General features: G+C 43.2%; 2 protein-coding genes across 3 annotated transcripts; one reads left to right on the forward strand and one right to left on the reverse strand.

Moving 5' to 3' along the window:
- Positions 1 to 1,577: 1,577 nt before the first annotated feature.
- Positions 1,578 to 8,911, reverse strand: maip1 (matrix AAA peptidase interacting protein 1). 2 transcript variants are annotated; one of them, XM_082509393.1, is made up of 5 exons: positions 8,135 to 8,725; positions 7,976 to 8,047; positions 5,335 to 5,461; positions 2,624 to 2,771; positions 1,578 to 2,540 (listed from the first exon to the last, which is right to left on the reverse strand). In XM_082509393.1, the coding sequence occupies exons 1-5, from the start codon at positions 8,501 to 8,503 to the stop codon at positions 2,462 to 2,464; spliced, it is 795 nt and encodes a 264-aa protein (XP_082365519.1). In that variant the 5' UTR covers positions 8,504 to 8,725; the 3' UTR covers positions 1,578 to 2,461. The 2 variants fall into 2 exon arrangements, with proteins under 2 accessions (XP_082365519.1, XP_082365520.1); XM_082509394.1 differs by lacking the exon at positions 7,976 to 8,047 and having other exon boundaries at positions 8,135 to 8,911.
- A 227-nt stretch (positions 8,912 to 9,138) lies between these two features.
- On the forward strand, positions 9,139 to 12,645 carry tyw5 (tRNA-yW synthesizing protein 5). Its single transcript, XM_082509392.1, has 8 exons — positions 9,139 to 9,311; positions 10,603 to 10,757; positions 10,942 to 11,011; positions 11,086 to 11,130; positions 11,234 to 11,371; positions 11,468 to 11,555; positions 11,868 to 11,984; positions 12,059 to 12,645. The coding sequence occupies exons 1-8, from the start codon at positions 9,231 to 9,233 to the stop codon at positions 12,364 to 12,366; spliced, it is 1,002 nt and encodes a 333-aa protein (XP_082365518.1). The 5' UTR covers positions 9,139 to 9,230; the 3' UTR covers positions 12,367 to 12,645.
- The last annotated feature ends 223 nt before the right edge of the window (positions 12,646 to 12,868 follow it).

Here is a 12,868-nt window from a genome sequence, read left to right on the forward strand (position 1 = left end):
TATGTATATATTTTTTCAAGCAATTAAACATTAGTCAATCTGTGACAATTTCAAAGCTAAAATTAAAGTGCAAATTATACAGCATTCATGGCAGCTGCCAACTGGAAAAAATTAAAAGACAAATACCAATACCATGCCCTTCTCCCCCTTGAAAATCTGATTGTATAATCCCAAGACAAAAAAACCCCAAAATTTTTTCTTTAATTTAAAAGTTTTGAGACTCGTGAGATTCATTTTGAGACAATAAATCTGTCTCAAAATGAATCTCAAATTCATATCTTCTTAAAGTGATTAATCCAAAGTGAAATTCAAAAGTAATTTCTTTTTAAAGACAAAATACAAGCATATGTGTGTCTGTGATATTTTTCTCAAGGTGGTGGCGCAGAGGTAAGCACTGTTGCCTCACAGCAATAATGTCCTGACTGGGCTGTTTCTGTGTGATTGTGTAATTCAGGCCTCTTCCCATGTCCATATGCATGCACACATGCATGGCTTTAACTGCGCATCTAATTAAGAAGTCTTAATATAAGAGTATAATAGAAGAATAAGTATAAGATATGTATGTGCATTAGTTAGTTTTTGCCGAGACTAATCTTATAAAGCAGCCTTTAGTTGTTCGAATTTAAGTCTTTGTTGTGATGATTCTAATATTTGACACCACTATTGGGTCCAAATTTGGTGTAGATCAGTGTATCTTGCGACAGAATGGCAATATTGTCTGTTTCTTCTCTTTTTTATCCACATACCAAAACTGCCCAATAAATTTAAACTGGCCCGTACGGGGATCGAACCCGCGACCTTGGCGTTATTAGCACCACGCTCTAACCAACTGAGCTAACCGGCCCTGTATATTAATGAGTGACTCCGTTGACACGGACAAGAGGAAAAAGTTGGAGTCCTGCTGACAACGTAAGAATCTCGGCGTGCGGGGACCGGGCACATATTAACACCTGGCCGGTTAGCTCAGTTGGTTAGAGCGTGGTGCTAATAACGCCAAGGTCGCGGGTTCGATCCCCGTACGGGCCAGTAGGTTTTTATTGGTGTATATAATCAAGTTTAAAACCATCGCGTGAGTGTATCAGGCAGCCAAAGATATAAAGTATTCAATGTGTGCTACAAAGTGTTTCTCAGAGCTCCTCTGTCTGAAAGCAAACAACAAGAGAATTTAAACACAAGCTCTGATAGATGCCGACAATAATCTAAGTATAGACAATGTTTATAAATTCACTGTGGCTCATACAGGGTTTTTTTGTTTTCTGTAAAGTGAGCGCAATACAAATCATTCTTGCCTGCTTGCTTTAGTGACAGTGTCCTTGGCCTGTGTGGACTGTATCAGCTAGGCTATACTTTTGAAGCAGAAAATTTTAAAATATGTTAATAATTAAATTAAAATCTATATACATAATAACGAATATATGAAAACAATCTAAAAAAATAAAATGTTTTACTAATTCTGCGATTGAAATCACAAATTTTAAGAAAAACTTTAGATTTTTCTTATTTAAAAGGTTTCAGTTTTGTAATTTTGGAAATGTAGTCTTTCCTTAAAAAAACCCAAAAAAAAAACCCCACCCCTCTCCAATAGTTTTGTTTATTTTTTAAAAACCTAGAACATCCACAAACATGCTGTCATCATATATACCAACAAACGCGTCATAAACTGCACAGGAGCAGCATACACTTCATTCCTCAAATCTTTAATAAAACCGAGTCTGCTGCAGCTTTGTGAAGCTGCCTTAACCATCAGAGACACATGTACAGCAGGTTCATACTCCAAAAACTCCTGAAGGCAAAGGGTCAGGAAATAAATCAGAGACAAAAAACAAAAACGAAAAAAAATGCCACATACATCCTGATCGCAGCTCCACAGTTACAGAAGCAGATGTCGGTCGGTCTTCTCTGAAAAACAGTGAGTGTTTTCTCTCAAGGAATGATTTCACATGAAGTGTTTAATCTCATAATGCGTTCAGCTTTTAAAGATGAGAATACACAGCAGCAGATCAACGACTGAAAAAAGATTAAAAAAATCTCAGTGGTTTCAGTCACTTCGTCAGACTTAGGTCAGATTGAGCTGGGAGACATTTATCGCATCAGCACCATCACAATGTATTCATTTCAAATCAGCTGGTCGCTGTTAATCTGTCTGAAGACCCCACCCATCTGGGATCACATGACTGTTAACTGGAAGATAACACTTTCTTCCTGAAAGTGTTCGACTTTTGAGAGCAGGGGTTACAAGCCAAATCAGGCTTGAAACTCTAATTTCTACGTTATGAAAGAGCGAGGAAACAAACCAGGAGTCCAAGGTGGTATTTAGTAGAGCGGCTGTGATTGGCTCCTGTGTCTTTGCTTAAGTAAATTGTGGAAAAATCCAACTTAGTCCTTTTCATTGAGGAGCTGTGTCTCACTCCCCCCTGTGTGGATAATCTTGAGCTGTGACTATTTTTCTTTCAACACCGCCTCAGTCCAAAAGCTTGGAGTGCTCTATCCTGGTGATGGTCCAGTCTGGAGGAACTCCTTTAGTAAACTCCCTCTGGAATCTGTCAGAGAGGTAAAAGGAAAGATCAGAATGACTCCAAGTAACTGAAAAATGTACAGAAATATAAAAAAAAAAGATACTCACTCATAAATTGCAGTAAGCAGTCTCTTAGTTTCTGGTTCTCCTTCTCCAATGGCCATCTGGAAGATACGAGTTCCCTCCATGGAGTCTTCGGGAAGGCGTGCGCTCGTTAGATACCAGAAACGCATCAGGATGCTGACAAACTTCCTACCTGGAAACGTAAACAGTTCATTTCCACCTTTATTTATACAGGTAAATCTCATTGCACATATACACTATGTTGCCAAAAATATTCACTGTCTGCCTTCACACACATATGAACTTGCGTTACATCCCATTCTTAATCAATAGGGTTTAATATGTTGGCCCACGGCTTGGACATTCTCCAAGAAGCACATATGTGAGTTCAGATACTGCTGTTGGACAGGAAGGCCTGGCTCACAGTCTCAAAGTCAGGACTCTGTGCAGGCCAGTCAAGTTCTTCCACACCAAACTCGCTCATCCATGTCTTTATGGACCTCGCTGTTTGCACTTGTGCGCAGTCATGTTGGAACAGGAGGAGCCATGCCTATGCCTTCCCACAAAGTTGGGAGCATAAAATTGACAAAAACATCTTGGTATGCTGCAGCAATAAGAGTTCATTTCACTTGAACTAAAAGGCTGAGGTCATCTCCTAAAAAACAGCCCCACATCATAATCCCCCCTCCACAAAACTTTACACTTGGTACAATGCAGTCAGACAAGTACTGTCACCTGGCCCAAACTCCTCCATCAATCCGATGGATGAGTCTGAGTTTAGCGGTAGGTGTCGAAGAAGAAGTGTCATCCATCACTCCAGAGAACAAGTCTCCCCTGCTCTAATACAGCAAATACAGCTGCTCGACCATGAAACCCATTTCAGATCATTGATCGTGAGCTCCCCCCTCTCGAATCCATTCTAGGTGCTTGATTTTATACTCCCGTGGACATGGAAGTGACTGATTTGGATGGGTGAGTGAGTGCTCACTATAACGTACGTACTGGTGATATAGTGTATAACAAGTATACACATCTATTTCTGTATTTAAAGCTTCCTACTGCTGCACTCAGCAGTCCACCACAACCACAACAAGAGTGTTTGCTGGGGACTATTTTCAGCTGTGGACTAATACAGTATCTGAGGCTTTGTTGTACCAGTGAAAACAAACATGGCTCTCTGGGGACACCTCAGGCCCTCCAAGGTTTGGAGGCCTATCTCCACCTACCACCACTTCCCCTGCCGGTGGCGGACTCCCTCAGGTGTTGGTGCGTTGGTGGTTCTTTGTGTCTGGGGGTGGGCGTCCAGGTACACACCGGCTCACTCCTTGGCGGCCGCTTATCGGGGCCTGGAGCCTGGGGCTCGCTCGGGCCCCTTCGGGGGTGGGGTGCCCCCGGCCTCTCGGCCTGGGGCCCGGTCACTCAGGCACAGCTGGCGGCCGGCGGAGCTCACGGGCGCGTCACTGCAACTCCCCCTGGCTTCTGCTCCGCGGCTGCTGAGTGAACCCTCATCTGGGACTCTCCTCAGCTCTTACTGGAACAGTGGCGCGGCTGCCCCTCTGTTGGTCTTCCATGGTTTCTTGTGTTCTGGGGGCCTCTGGATGTCTGGAGTTTTGATCTCCTCCATACCTGCTTCACACCCTGGAGGACGGGGCTGTGGCCCCCCCACACTCCCTAGCAGATCGTTACATGGAGAAACCTTTGGAATACAAGCGCGCTGATCCACACAGGTATTCACACGGGTGTTCACTGCTCGTAGACCCAAATTACACCTTTCTTGGCTGCTACTTCGAAGCACATCTGTCCTGCGTGCTGCACAACAACATTGAATATTTAGTATTTACTGCTGTTTACACTTAGCTAGATTAATGCGATGGTGTTGTGTTTAGTATGTTGCTTTGTTTTTGGTTTTTTTTTGTCTTTTTTTGCTTGTTTTCTATTCTTCTCTCAACAGATGATCCAGGAGATTTTTATTTTTTTTCTCCCCCCCTCTCTCACTGTCCCTCTCCCCTTCTGTTTTTCCTTTCCTTCCTCTTTCTTTCTCCCTTTCCTATCTCTCACTCATGTCTGTCCCGTCTGTAACATCTGAAAATAAAATATAATAAATAATAAAAACAAAGATCGACCAAATGGACCAATACGGCAATGCCACGATGATCCATTTGGCAAAGTAAATCCATTGGGTATCCTTGTTGGTCTTCAGACAACAACTCTGATGGCTAAAGAACCAAATGGGACAGGCGGAAAAAAAAAAGAAAAAAAAAGAAAAAAAAAAGAAAACAAACATGGTGCATGTTCATCTTAAGGAAGGAACACGTCACCCCAGTTTTAAACCTTCTTTATGATCACAGCATTCGCAGCTGCACACGCCAACTGTGACATCATCACAGCCTCGTAAACATTTATACTAACGTCTGCAGACTTGCTGCAAGTCAGAAAAGACATCCACATGTCTTGAATAGAAGACGCCAAAATAGGAAGCAAAGTGACCGTGAAGCCCCCGCCCCACACCCGAGCTTCTCATCTTTTCCAGCGTCTGTCTCTCTGTGATTGGATCAAACCACTGTGAAGCACGAGGGGGAGTCAACTTATCAAAACCTTAAAAGGCCTCTCAGTGCTTCTTTCTTTGGGGTGTGTTGTGGGTGGTTGGATGTCTGTAGCACAGTCTGAGTCCTCAGACTTCAGAGGAAACTCACAAGCAGGTTTAAGGCCTTTCAGACAGTCTTACCCTGCCAGTAATCCTGACACTTCATGCTTACCGTTGTCATCGTAGAAGATTCCCACATCCCCGGGGGTTGTGTACATGATCTCATCGGGCTCTGCAGACAGTGCTTTCTTATAGTCGGAAGGCAGCAGGTTGCACTTTTCCTCCAGCTTCCCAATCAGCTGTATGGTTGAGAAATTTAGAACAAGCAAAATAAAAAGCCTTTAAAATCCTGAGTTTATCTTTTAAAACAAGGCCAGATGTTTTGATTATTGCATATTTAGTAGCAAAGCCCTGAACCTGAGGAGTTAGTCTTACTCTGGAGTCTCTTAAGGTGATTTAAATCTATCTAAATCACCTTACAGTATTTTAGAAGCACTTAGAAGGACACAGATGTCCTTCATACGTCTCTATTCTGTCAAACCTTCTGCTACTCTGCTCTCTACCTGAAGCACAAAACACAAACTAGCAGTCAGTCTAAAAGATGGACAGGTGTAATAAAATGAAGCCAATGCTAAGCCTTAAACCTGCATTCCTTTTGATGGCCAGTAGGGGGCGATTGCTCTGCTTGTCTGACTGTAAATAAGTCTGCACAGCGATTAGTTACCTCGCTCTGTGACAGCAGTAATTTCCAGATGAGTTCACGGTCTCAGTTATGAATAAAGCGTGAAGGTCGTCATGTTCGAGGAGGGTATGCTCCTATGGTCATGTGACCGACTGTTTACCACCCAGAGAAGGTGTACTATCCTTGTTTTCTCAGTCAGAGAAAACAAAAATCCCTCAGCACGATACTCTTTAACAGAACTTCACCAACCAGTGAAACAACAACTAAGCAGATTTGTCCAGAGAGGAAACAGGAGTGAACTTTTCCATAGTGTCTCTGTTTGTTTAATAGGACTTGATAGGGTGATGTTGCTGACAACTCGGGTATGTTTCCAATAGTACCTCACGTCATCTTTTGTTTACACCCCGGCCTCTTATCACAAGATACCCTGCAGTGTAATCAGACCTGGGTGATTGCAGGGTGACTGGCAGCCCTTCACACTTCAGTGACAGCCACGATCTCTTGGCGATTGTGGTAATTTCCTGAATTGCCGTCCTCTGGGCCTGCCGCAGCCCAACCTTTGTGAGATCATTTTACCTTCCAGCCCTGCTTCATCCAATGTTTATCAGTTAGAACAAAATAAAAATAAGTCATATGGCAAATTTTTTATCCCACAGAGCTAAACAACGACACTTCCACATTCCCACACATTAATAGTCCCCTAACAGGGTTTATTAATGTGGACATCTCCAGCTTCAGAGCTGGTTCAGACCGGCTGTGGCAGTCTGATGTGGTAAGTTCACTGTGCAGTAAACAGAAACGGTGTTGCCACAGCAAATAGATGGATCTGCATCCACCTCACCCCATATCCTGCATCCTCCTCTGTCACACCAACCCTCATCTTGTCCTCCTTCACTACATCCATGACAATTCTTTATTCAACATCCTTTGCCCAGTATATCCACTGTCCCTCCTCTGCACTAGGGCTGCCACAAACGATTATTTTGATAGTCGACTAGTCACCGATTATTTTTGCGATTAGTCGACTAATCAGATCATCATCCATTGAACATAAAAGTACAGCTTATTGCACCAGCAGCATCTGCTCTTATATAACTATCATTAGCTTACAGCTTTAAGTGTTTAAGGTCTGTGCTAACTAAAAATAAAGACAAGATGATAGTTAATTGAATTCTAATTAAATGTGCAGATTGTTTCGGTGGAGTTTAATAAACTCAGCCGATTTACTCAGGAACAAATAAAATACTGAAAAAAGCCAAACAATAACATTTTTAAGTTATCTAAGTGACTTGTATATGTTTAACCTGAGTAGGGCGGTGGGTTTGAAAACGATCTGCCGGGAGTCCGGTGCTCTCATGGCCCCCGGCTAGCTATCGAGCTAGTGGGTAACAGACGCCTCCGAAAACGTCGGAGCGCTTTTGAAAATATGTGGTGTCTTGATAAACTGAGCAGATATTTGAGGTTTACACAGCTACATTCTCGCCTGAAAATATGTTAAACGTTTATTTTGTGACCCAGAAAGAATAATAAGAGTAATATTAAAACTAACTAGCTGCCGCCATTGTTGACAACTGCGCTGGGCCGCGCTATGAATTCTGGGACACAGTTTCTTCTTCTTCGGGGTTTAACGGCAGCTGGCATCCTTGTACATGCAGTGCTGCCATCTTCTGTTTCAGTCCGTTATTACACTCTTAAATCCTGCTACTTATTCCTGCTTTTGGGATCTTACAAAGCTTCAAATGACGCGTCGACTATTAAATCAGTCGTCGACGATTTTGATAGTCGACGTAATCGTGACTAGTCGACTAATCGTGGCAGCCCTACTCTGCACACGTCCAAATCATCTCAGCCCAGCCTGAGCTGACCCTCTGATGTACTCATTTCTAATCCTGGTTACTCCTAATGACGATCTTCAGTTCTTCCTCCTGTTTTAGTGCATTAAACGACTCTGCATAATTTACTGCAGGTACTTTAAACAAATTATAACGTTAAAGCTCTTGCACGTTTATGCTACTTTAGCAACATTTTCTTTAAGCTCTGTAACAGCCCACCGATGCTCTCATTTCCTGTGGTCCTCTCCTCTGTTACCAAGTGAATTTGTGCCTGATGCGGGTGTATTTAGCGCACTCACATCTTTAGCTACGAGGCCCTCTAAGGCTTCAAACTGGCACTGTGACAGCAGCCTGGAAACATGAGAGAAGGCCTGCAGAAAACAGCACACCATCATTAATAACACATTAACACACAGCACGGAGGAAATCTGGGCTCTGCAGCTCAGCCTTCCACTCACCTGCTTCGCCCCCTCCGTGAACTCCTCTATACTGAACTCTTTGTCGAAGTACGTCCTGATAAGGAAGTAGTAAATCCGGGTGCGGAACCAGATGAAGGGGTTCGGGATGCCGACCACCACCACCTTCTGGTGCTTCTGCTCTCCCTGGTCCGAGCTATAGCGACGGACCGCTGCCGCGACAGCGGCGGGAGAACAGGGAGGTAGTCGCCTGTTACCGAGCCGGTTCAGGACGAGTCGCTCTTTTAAAAACAGGCGATTGAAGCTAAATGTTGACTGCAACCTGAAACAACCTCTTAACATGGGCAGCGCCATCTTTTTCCGTAGGTTTGCTGAAGCCAGAGAGCGTCTGATAAAGTGAAGAACTGCCATTCTTTGAACTTCGGGACTTCATAGGGGGCGCTCGCTAGATAGGCATCTAACGTTTGTAGCCAACATTGTCAGTTTAACGGGGTAAACGTTTTCCTTTGGCTTACCGACCTTTCCAATATTTAGTTATCGCTTGGAAACTGGAACTACTGAGGAATAACCGACCAATCAGCACGCATTAGCAAAATGCTAGCGTTTTGTGAGCAAATCGGCTTCCCGTAAGAAAAGCTAACGGACATAAGCGTCATTTTTATCTAGGTGAGACACACTATTGATGCTCTATTTGTGAAAATAAACAAACAAACAAACATGGGCTTTTTTGTTTTATGATCATTTATATTAAGGACCAGCCTGAGTGCGTCCTCTGCTGCTCCTCCTGCTGACCCACAGCTAGTTTATGTACAATGGAATTAACAGGAAGTGGACGGTCTTTTCCCATATCTGCTCTGGGCGAAGCTTTCTTGTCCATCCTCTTTTATCTTCCGGTTAGAAACACGTCACACATTAAAAACCTGCAAACAGATATTCATAAAACACACAGTGACGCAGTTTTTTTAATATCATTAAAATAAGCCTAGCAGTTACGAATAATTTAAAGTTTATTCCGCTTTTCTTTTAAAGCCAACTTTTACAGTTATTTTTCGTTTCTATGGGGAACTTTGATAACGTAACACCCAGTGTGAGTGTTTACAATCACTGACTGAAGACTTTCTACGTCAAATCATGTTAAATGGAGCTCCAGGAGAAAATACCTGTGCCGGTCTTCGCAGCAGTAGACAGGGAGGTGTTTCTGAGGAACATTTATCCACAGGTGAGACGGATGTGCTTCACTGCACGAGGGCAGGGCCGCAGGAAAAAGAGACAGCAGCAGTTCACATGAGCACCATCACACTCGCTCGTACATATTTAATTCCCCACTACAGCTTGCTCTATAAAAAGAATCCAGCCACTTCTTATTGCCACAGAAAATACACTATAAAAGTAAAAAATACCCAAGTTTTAACATCAAAATTTTCTTAAATACTGAAAGTGCTCCTTATGGAGAATCACATGAATTATGTATTGGATCATTATTATCGATTCATTTACGTGTAGTTTGCTTTAATGACGCAGCTAGAGATAATTTGAATGATTTATATCCTAATCTAGGTAAACGGACGTTTATTCTGAAGGGATGTGAGGGCTGAGAAAGTATATTTCACTTCCTCTCCCTCCTAAAATCAAAGAGCTGATCTTCAGCATTCAAGCTAACAAATTGTTTAGGCTGAGGTTTAATTTGGTTGTGAAAAAGTGTGAAGCTTTTCCAGACACAATGCAAGACAACTGAAAAACTTTCACAGTAAAAACAATCAACTTGGACTTTGTTACTAATACTTCACTGCTATCAGGGAAGTTTTTATGCACACAGTGTTGTGCAGTGTCTCAGCCATCCCTGATTTCTTTGTATTTTGCCCAGAACATGGCAAATAGGGGCAGCAATTTATTCAAATACACACATGTGTATGTGTATTCAAATGTGTATAAAACACATTTTATAAGGCAAAAACGGAGTTTGTATAATTCTAACAAACTTTAAATTCAACATTTTTCTGACCACCTTTATTCCGAAATACAGCCTGAACTCTCTTTGGCAGCTTTCTTTAAGTAGTCTTCAGAAATAGTTCTCCAGGTTTCTTGAAGGACATCCAAAGCTCTTCTTTGGATGAAGTTTCAGTCTAGTCCAAAAGCACCACTGAACGACACAGGAAATCATTCCTGCCTGTGACCATCTCCCTGTACAACTCATCCACCTAACACACTGTATACTGCAACTGCCGCTGAAACTGCTTCTTCTTTTGTCCTCCACTTGTCCATTTTTTTTTCATTTTTTTAAGGACACACTGCACACCATGCTGACATATGCCGGTTTTTATCAATTAGCTCTTTAAAGGATCATCATGTTGGTACAGAGAAAAAGTTTTTATTGCTATTGGACTGTGTTATCTTCAATTGTCCAGTGGGGGTCAAGTAAATTGCTTAACTTTTGGATCGTAGGCACGTTAATTTGAAATCAGTAATAAAGACTGGAGTGAAGTGTTTCCTCGGGTTTGTTATCCCTGCAGCGTCAACCGGCTGTTCTCAGAGGCGTGTCTCTGGGTCCCTGTCTGGAGAAGTGGACAGTTGACTATCTTGGAGAAAAAGGAGGAGACAAGGAGGTAAAGATTCATGTGTCCACGGTGCCCCAGATGGATTTCCTTCACAAGAACTTTGCCTACAAGTAAGCTGACGTGCACACACACAAGTTTGTATTGCTTTTTAAGAATAGAGCATTTTATTAAACCAGCTCTGAGTGTCACACAGCTCTTTAAAGCTACAAAGAGCCAATACGTCCTCACAGTGATAGATGTAAACACACAGACAGCAATAAATCTCCACACTTGTCATGTGCTCCACGTTGACAGGACTCTGCCATTTAATGAATTTGTGAGAAGAGCATCAGAGAAGAAACACTCTGACTTCTTCCTGTGTGAGGTGAGGATCAGAGAGCACGTAATAAAATACACAAATGTATTCTTTTAATGAGAAACTGCTGGGTTTGGTTTCAGGATGAGAGCTACTACCTTCGTTCGCTTGGGGAGGACGTCCGAAAGGTACAAAGAAGACTTTCAATCTCACAAAGAATGGAGCCTGATGACTTTTTTGGGGTGTACATTGCAAGTCGTAACTACAGGAGCTTTCTCTTCTCTCCTGCAGGAACCGGCTGAGCTCAGCAAACAGTTCCCGGGCTTGGCGGAGGACTTTCACACACCTGACTTCTTTGAACCTGAGCAGTTCTTCTCCAGCGTGTTCCGCATCAGCTCCTGTGGTCTGCAGCTGTGGACGCACTACGATGTGAGTTTCAGAGGTAGCTGTTGCAGGACTGTCGGTGTATTTTTCTAAACATGCACGGTCCCTTCTTCTTGGTTTTTTGCACTTTGGTTTCTTTAGGTGATGGACAACCTGCTGGCTCAGGTGACCGGAACAAAGAGAGTGGTCCTCTACAGCCCCCAGGATGCTTTGCACCTCTACCTGTCAGGTTAGTGGCTGTAAAAAAAACAGGACTTCCTGTTAGGTTTAATGCTGAAAAAGTATCACATGTACTGTGTCCACTCTTAGTAAAGGGACAGTTGGCACCAAAATCACATGAAGAGGTTTTGCAGATGATTCTGCCATGAGTTGCCTGTTTTGGGAGATATCTGCAGGATCTTCTCGAACACATTAGAAGAACAAGTACCTACTGGTTTAGCATTCAGGTTGCTAAATGTTGGTTTTTGAAGACGCAGGTTAAAGTTATCCACCAACAGGCATGAGCTTGGTTAGCAGCGTGTTTCTCATTGTTTCCCATTAGGCGATAAGTCAGAGGTTTTGGACATTGACGCCCCCGATCTGAAGCGGTTTCCTAAGTTTGTGAGAGCAAAGAGATACGAGTGCGTGCTGGAGCCCGGAGATCTGCTTTTCATCCCCGGTAGGTGGAGTGCTTCATTCCTCCTACAGCCAAACATGAAACACGACTGAACCCAGCGTCCCTGTTTTCCACAGCTCTGTGGTTTCACAACACGCTCGCTCTGCAGTTTGGAGTGGGCGTTAATATCTTCTGGCGCCATCTACCTGCAGACAGCTACGACAAGAAGGATCCGTACGGTAACAAAGACCCCGTGGCTGCAACGCGAGCGCTTCAGGCCCTGGAGAGGGCGCTTCACACTCTGGATGAACTGCCAGCAGAGTATCGGGACTTCTACGGGCGGCGCATGATTCAGCGCATTCAGAAGAGGACGTACTGCGACGGGAAAATAGACGCGGAGCAGAACTCTACATTACCCAGCAGTCCATTTACTAAACCTGGATGAGTTCTGAGACATGTGAAGTATCCAGTAAAGCAGCACTGCTTTGCTCAGCGGGGAGGTCGACTGTTGATAGTTTGACTGTGTGTTGTGTACAAAAAATTGAAAGTGGAGCTGAAAAATGAGACAGTCCACAGAGGAAACATGGATGCAGCTCACCTGTTTATTCCTTTAATAAAGCTTAAAGACTGAATGGAAAGGGGTGTGGCCACTTCTGAATGGCAATTGACAGCTTGACCATGTTTGTGGTGATACATGAAGAGAGATAAAATACTGTGCAAAAGTCTTGAGCAGACTCTTATATTTTGCTTCTAAGGAGTCAGACTTTCTTGTAAATTTTTAAAGTGGGTGTGAACAATGGTCCTCCAGCTCTCTAAAGGTCTGTCTAAGAGTTTTGCTTGGCTGCTTTTTCACTCATTTTCAGTCCAGTCCTACTGCCTGACCATTTCCATTATTACCCTTTGGCTGTAAAAGGCTGATGAGGTATTGTTGTCAACCTGCCGGGCAG

This window comes from Aulonocara stuartgranti (assembly GCF_965226115.1).
Source record: "Aulonocara stuartgranti genome assembly, chromosome: 16".
Classification (NCBI taxonomy): Eukaryota; Metazoa; Chordata; class Actinopteri; order Cichliformes; family Cichlidae; genus Aulonocara; species Aulonocara stuartgranti.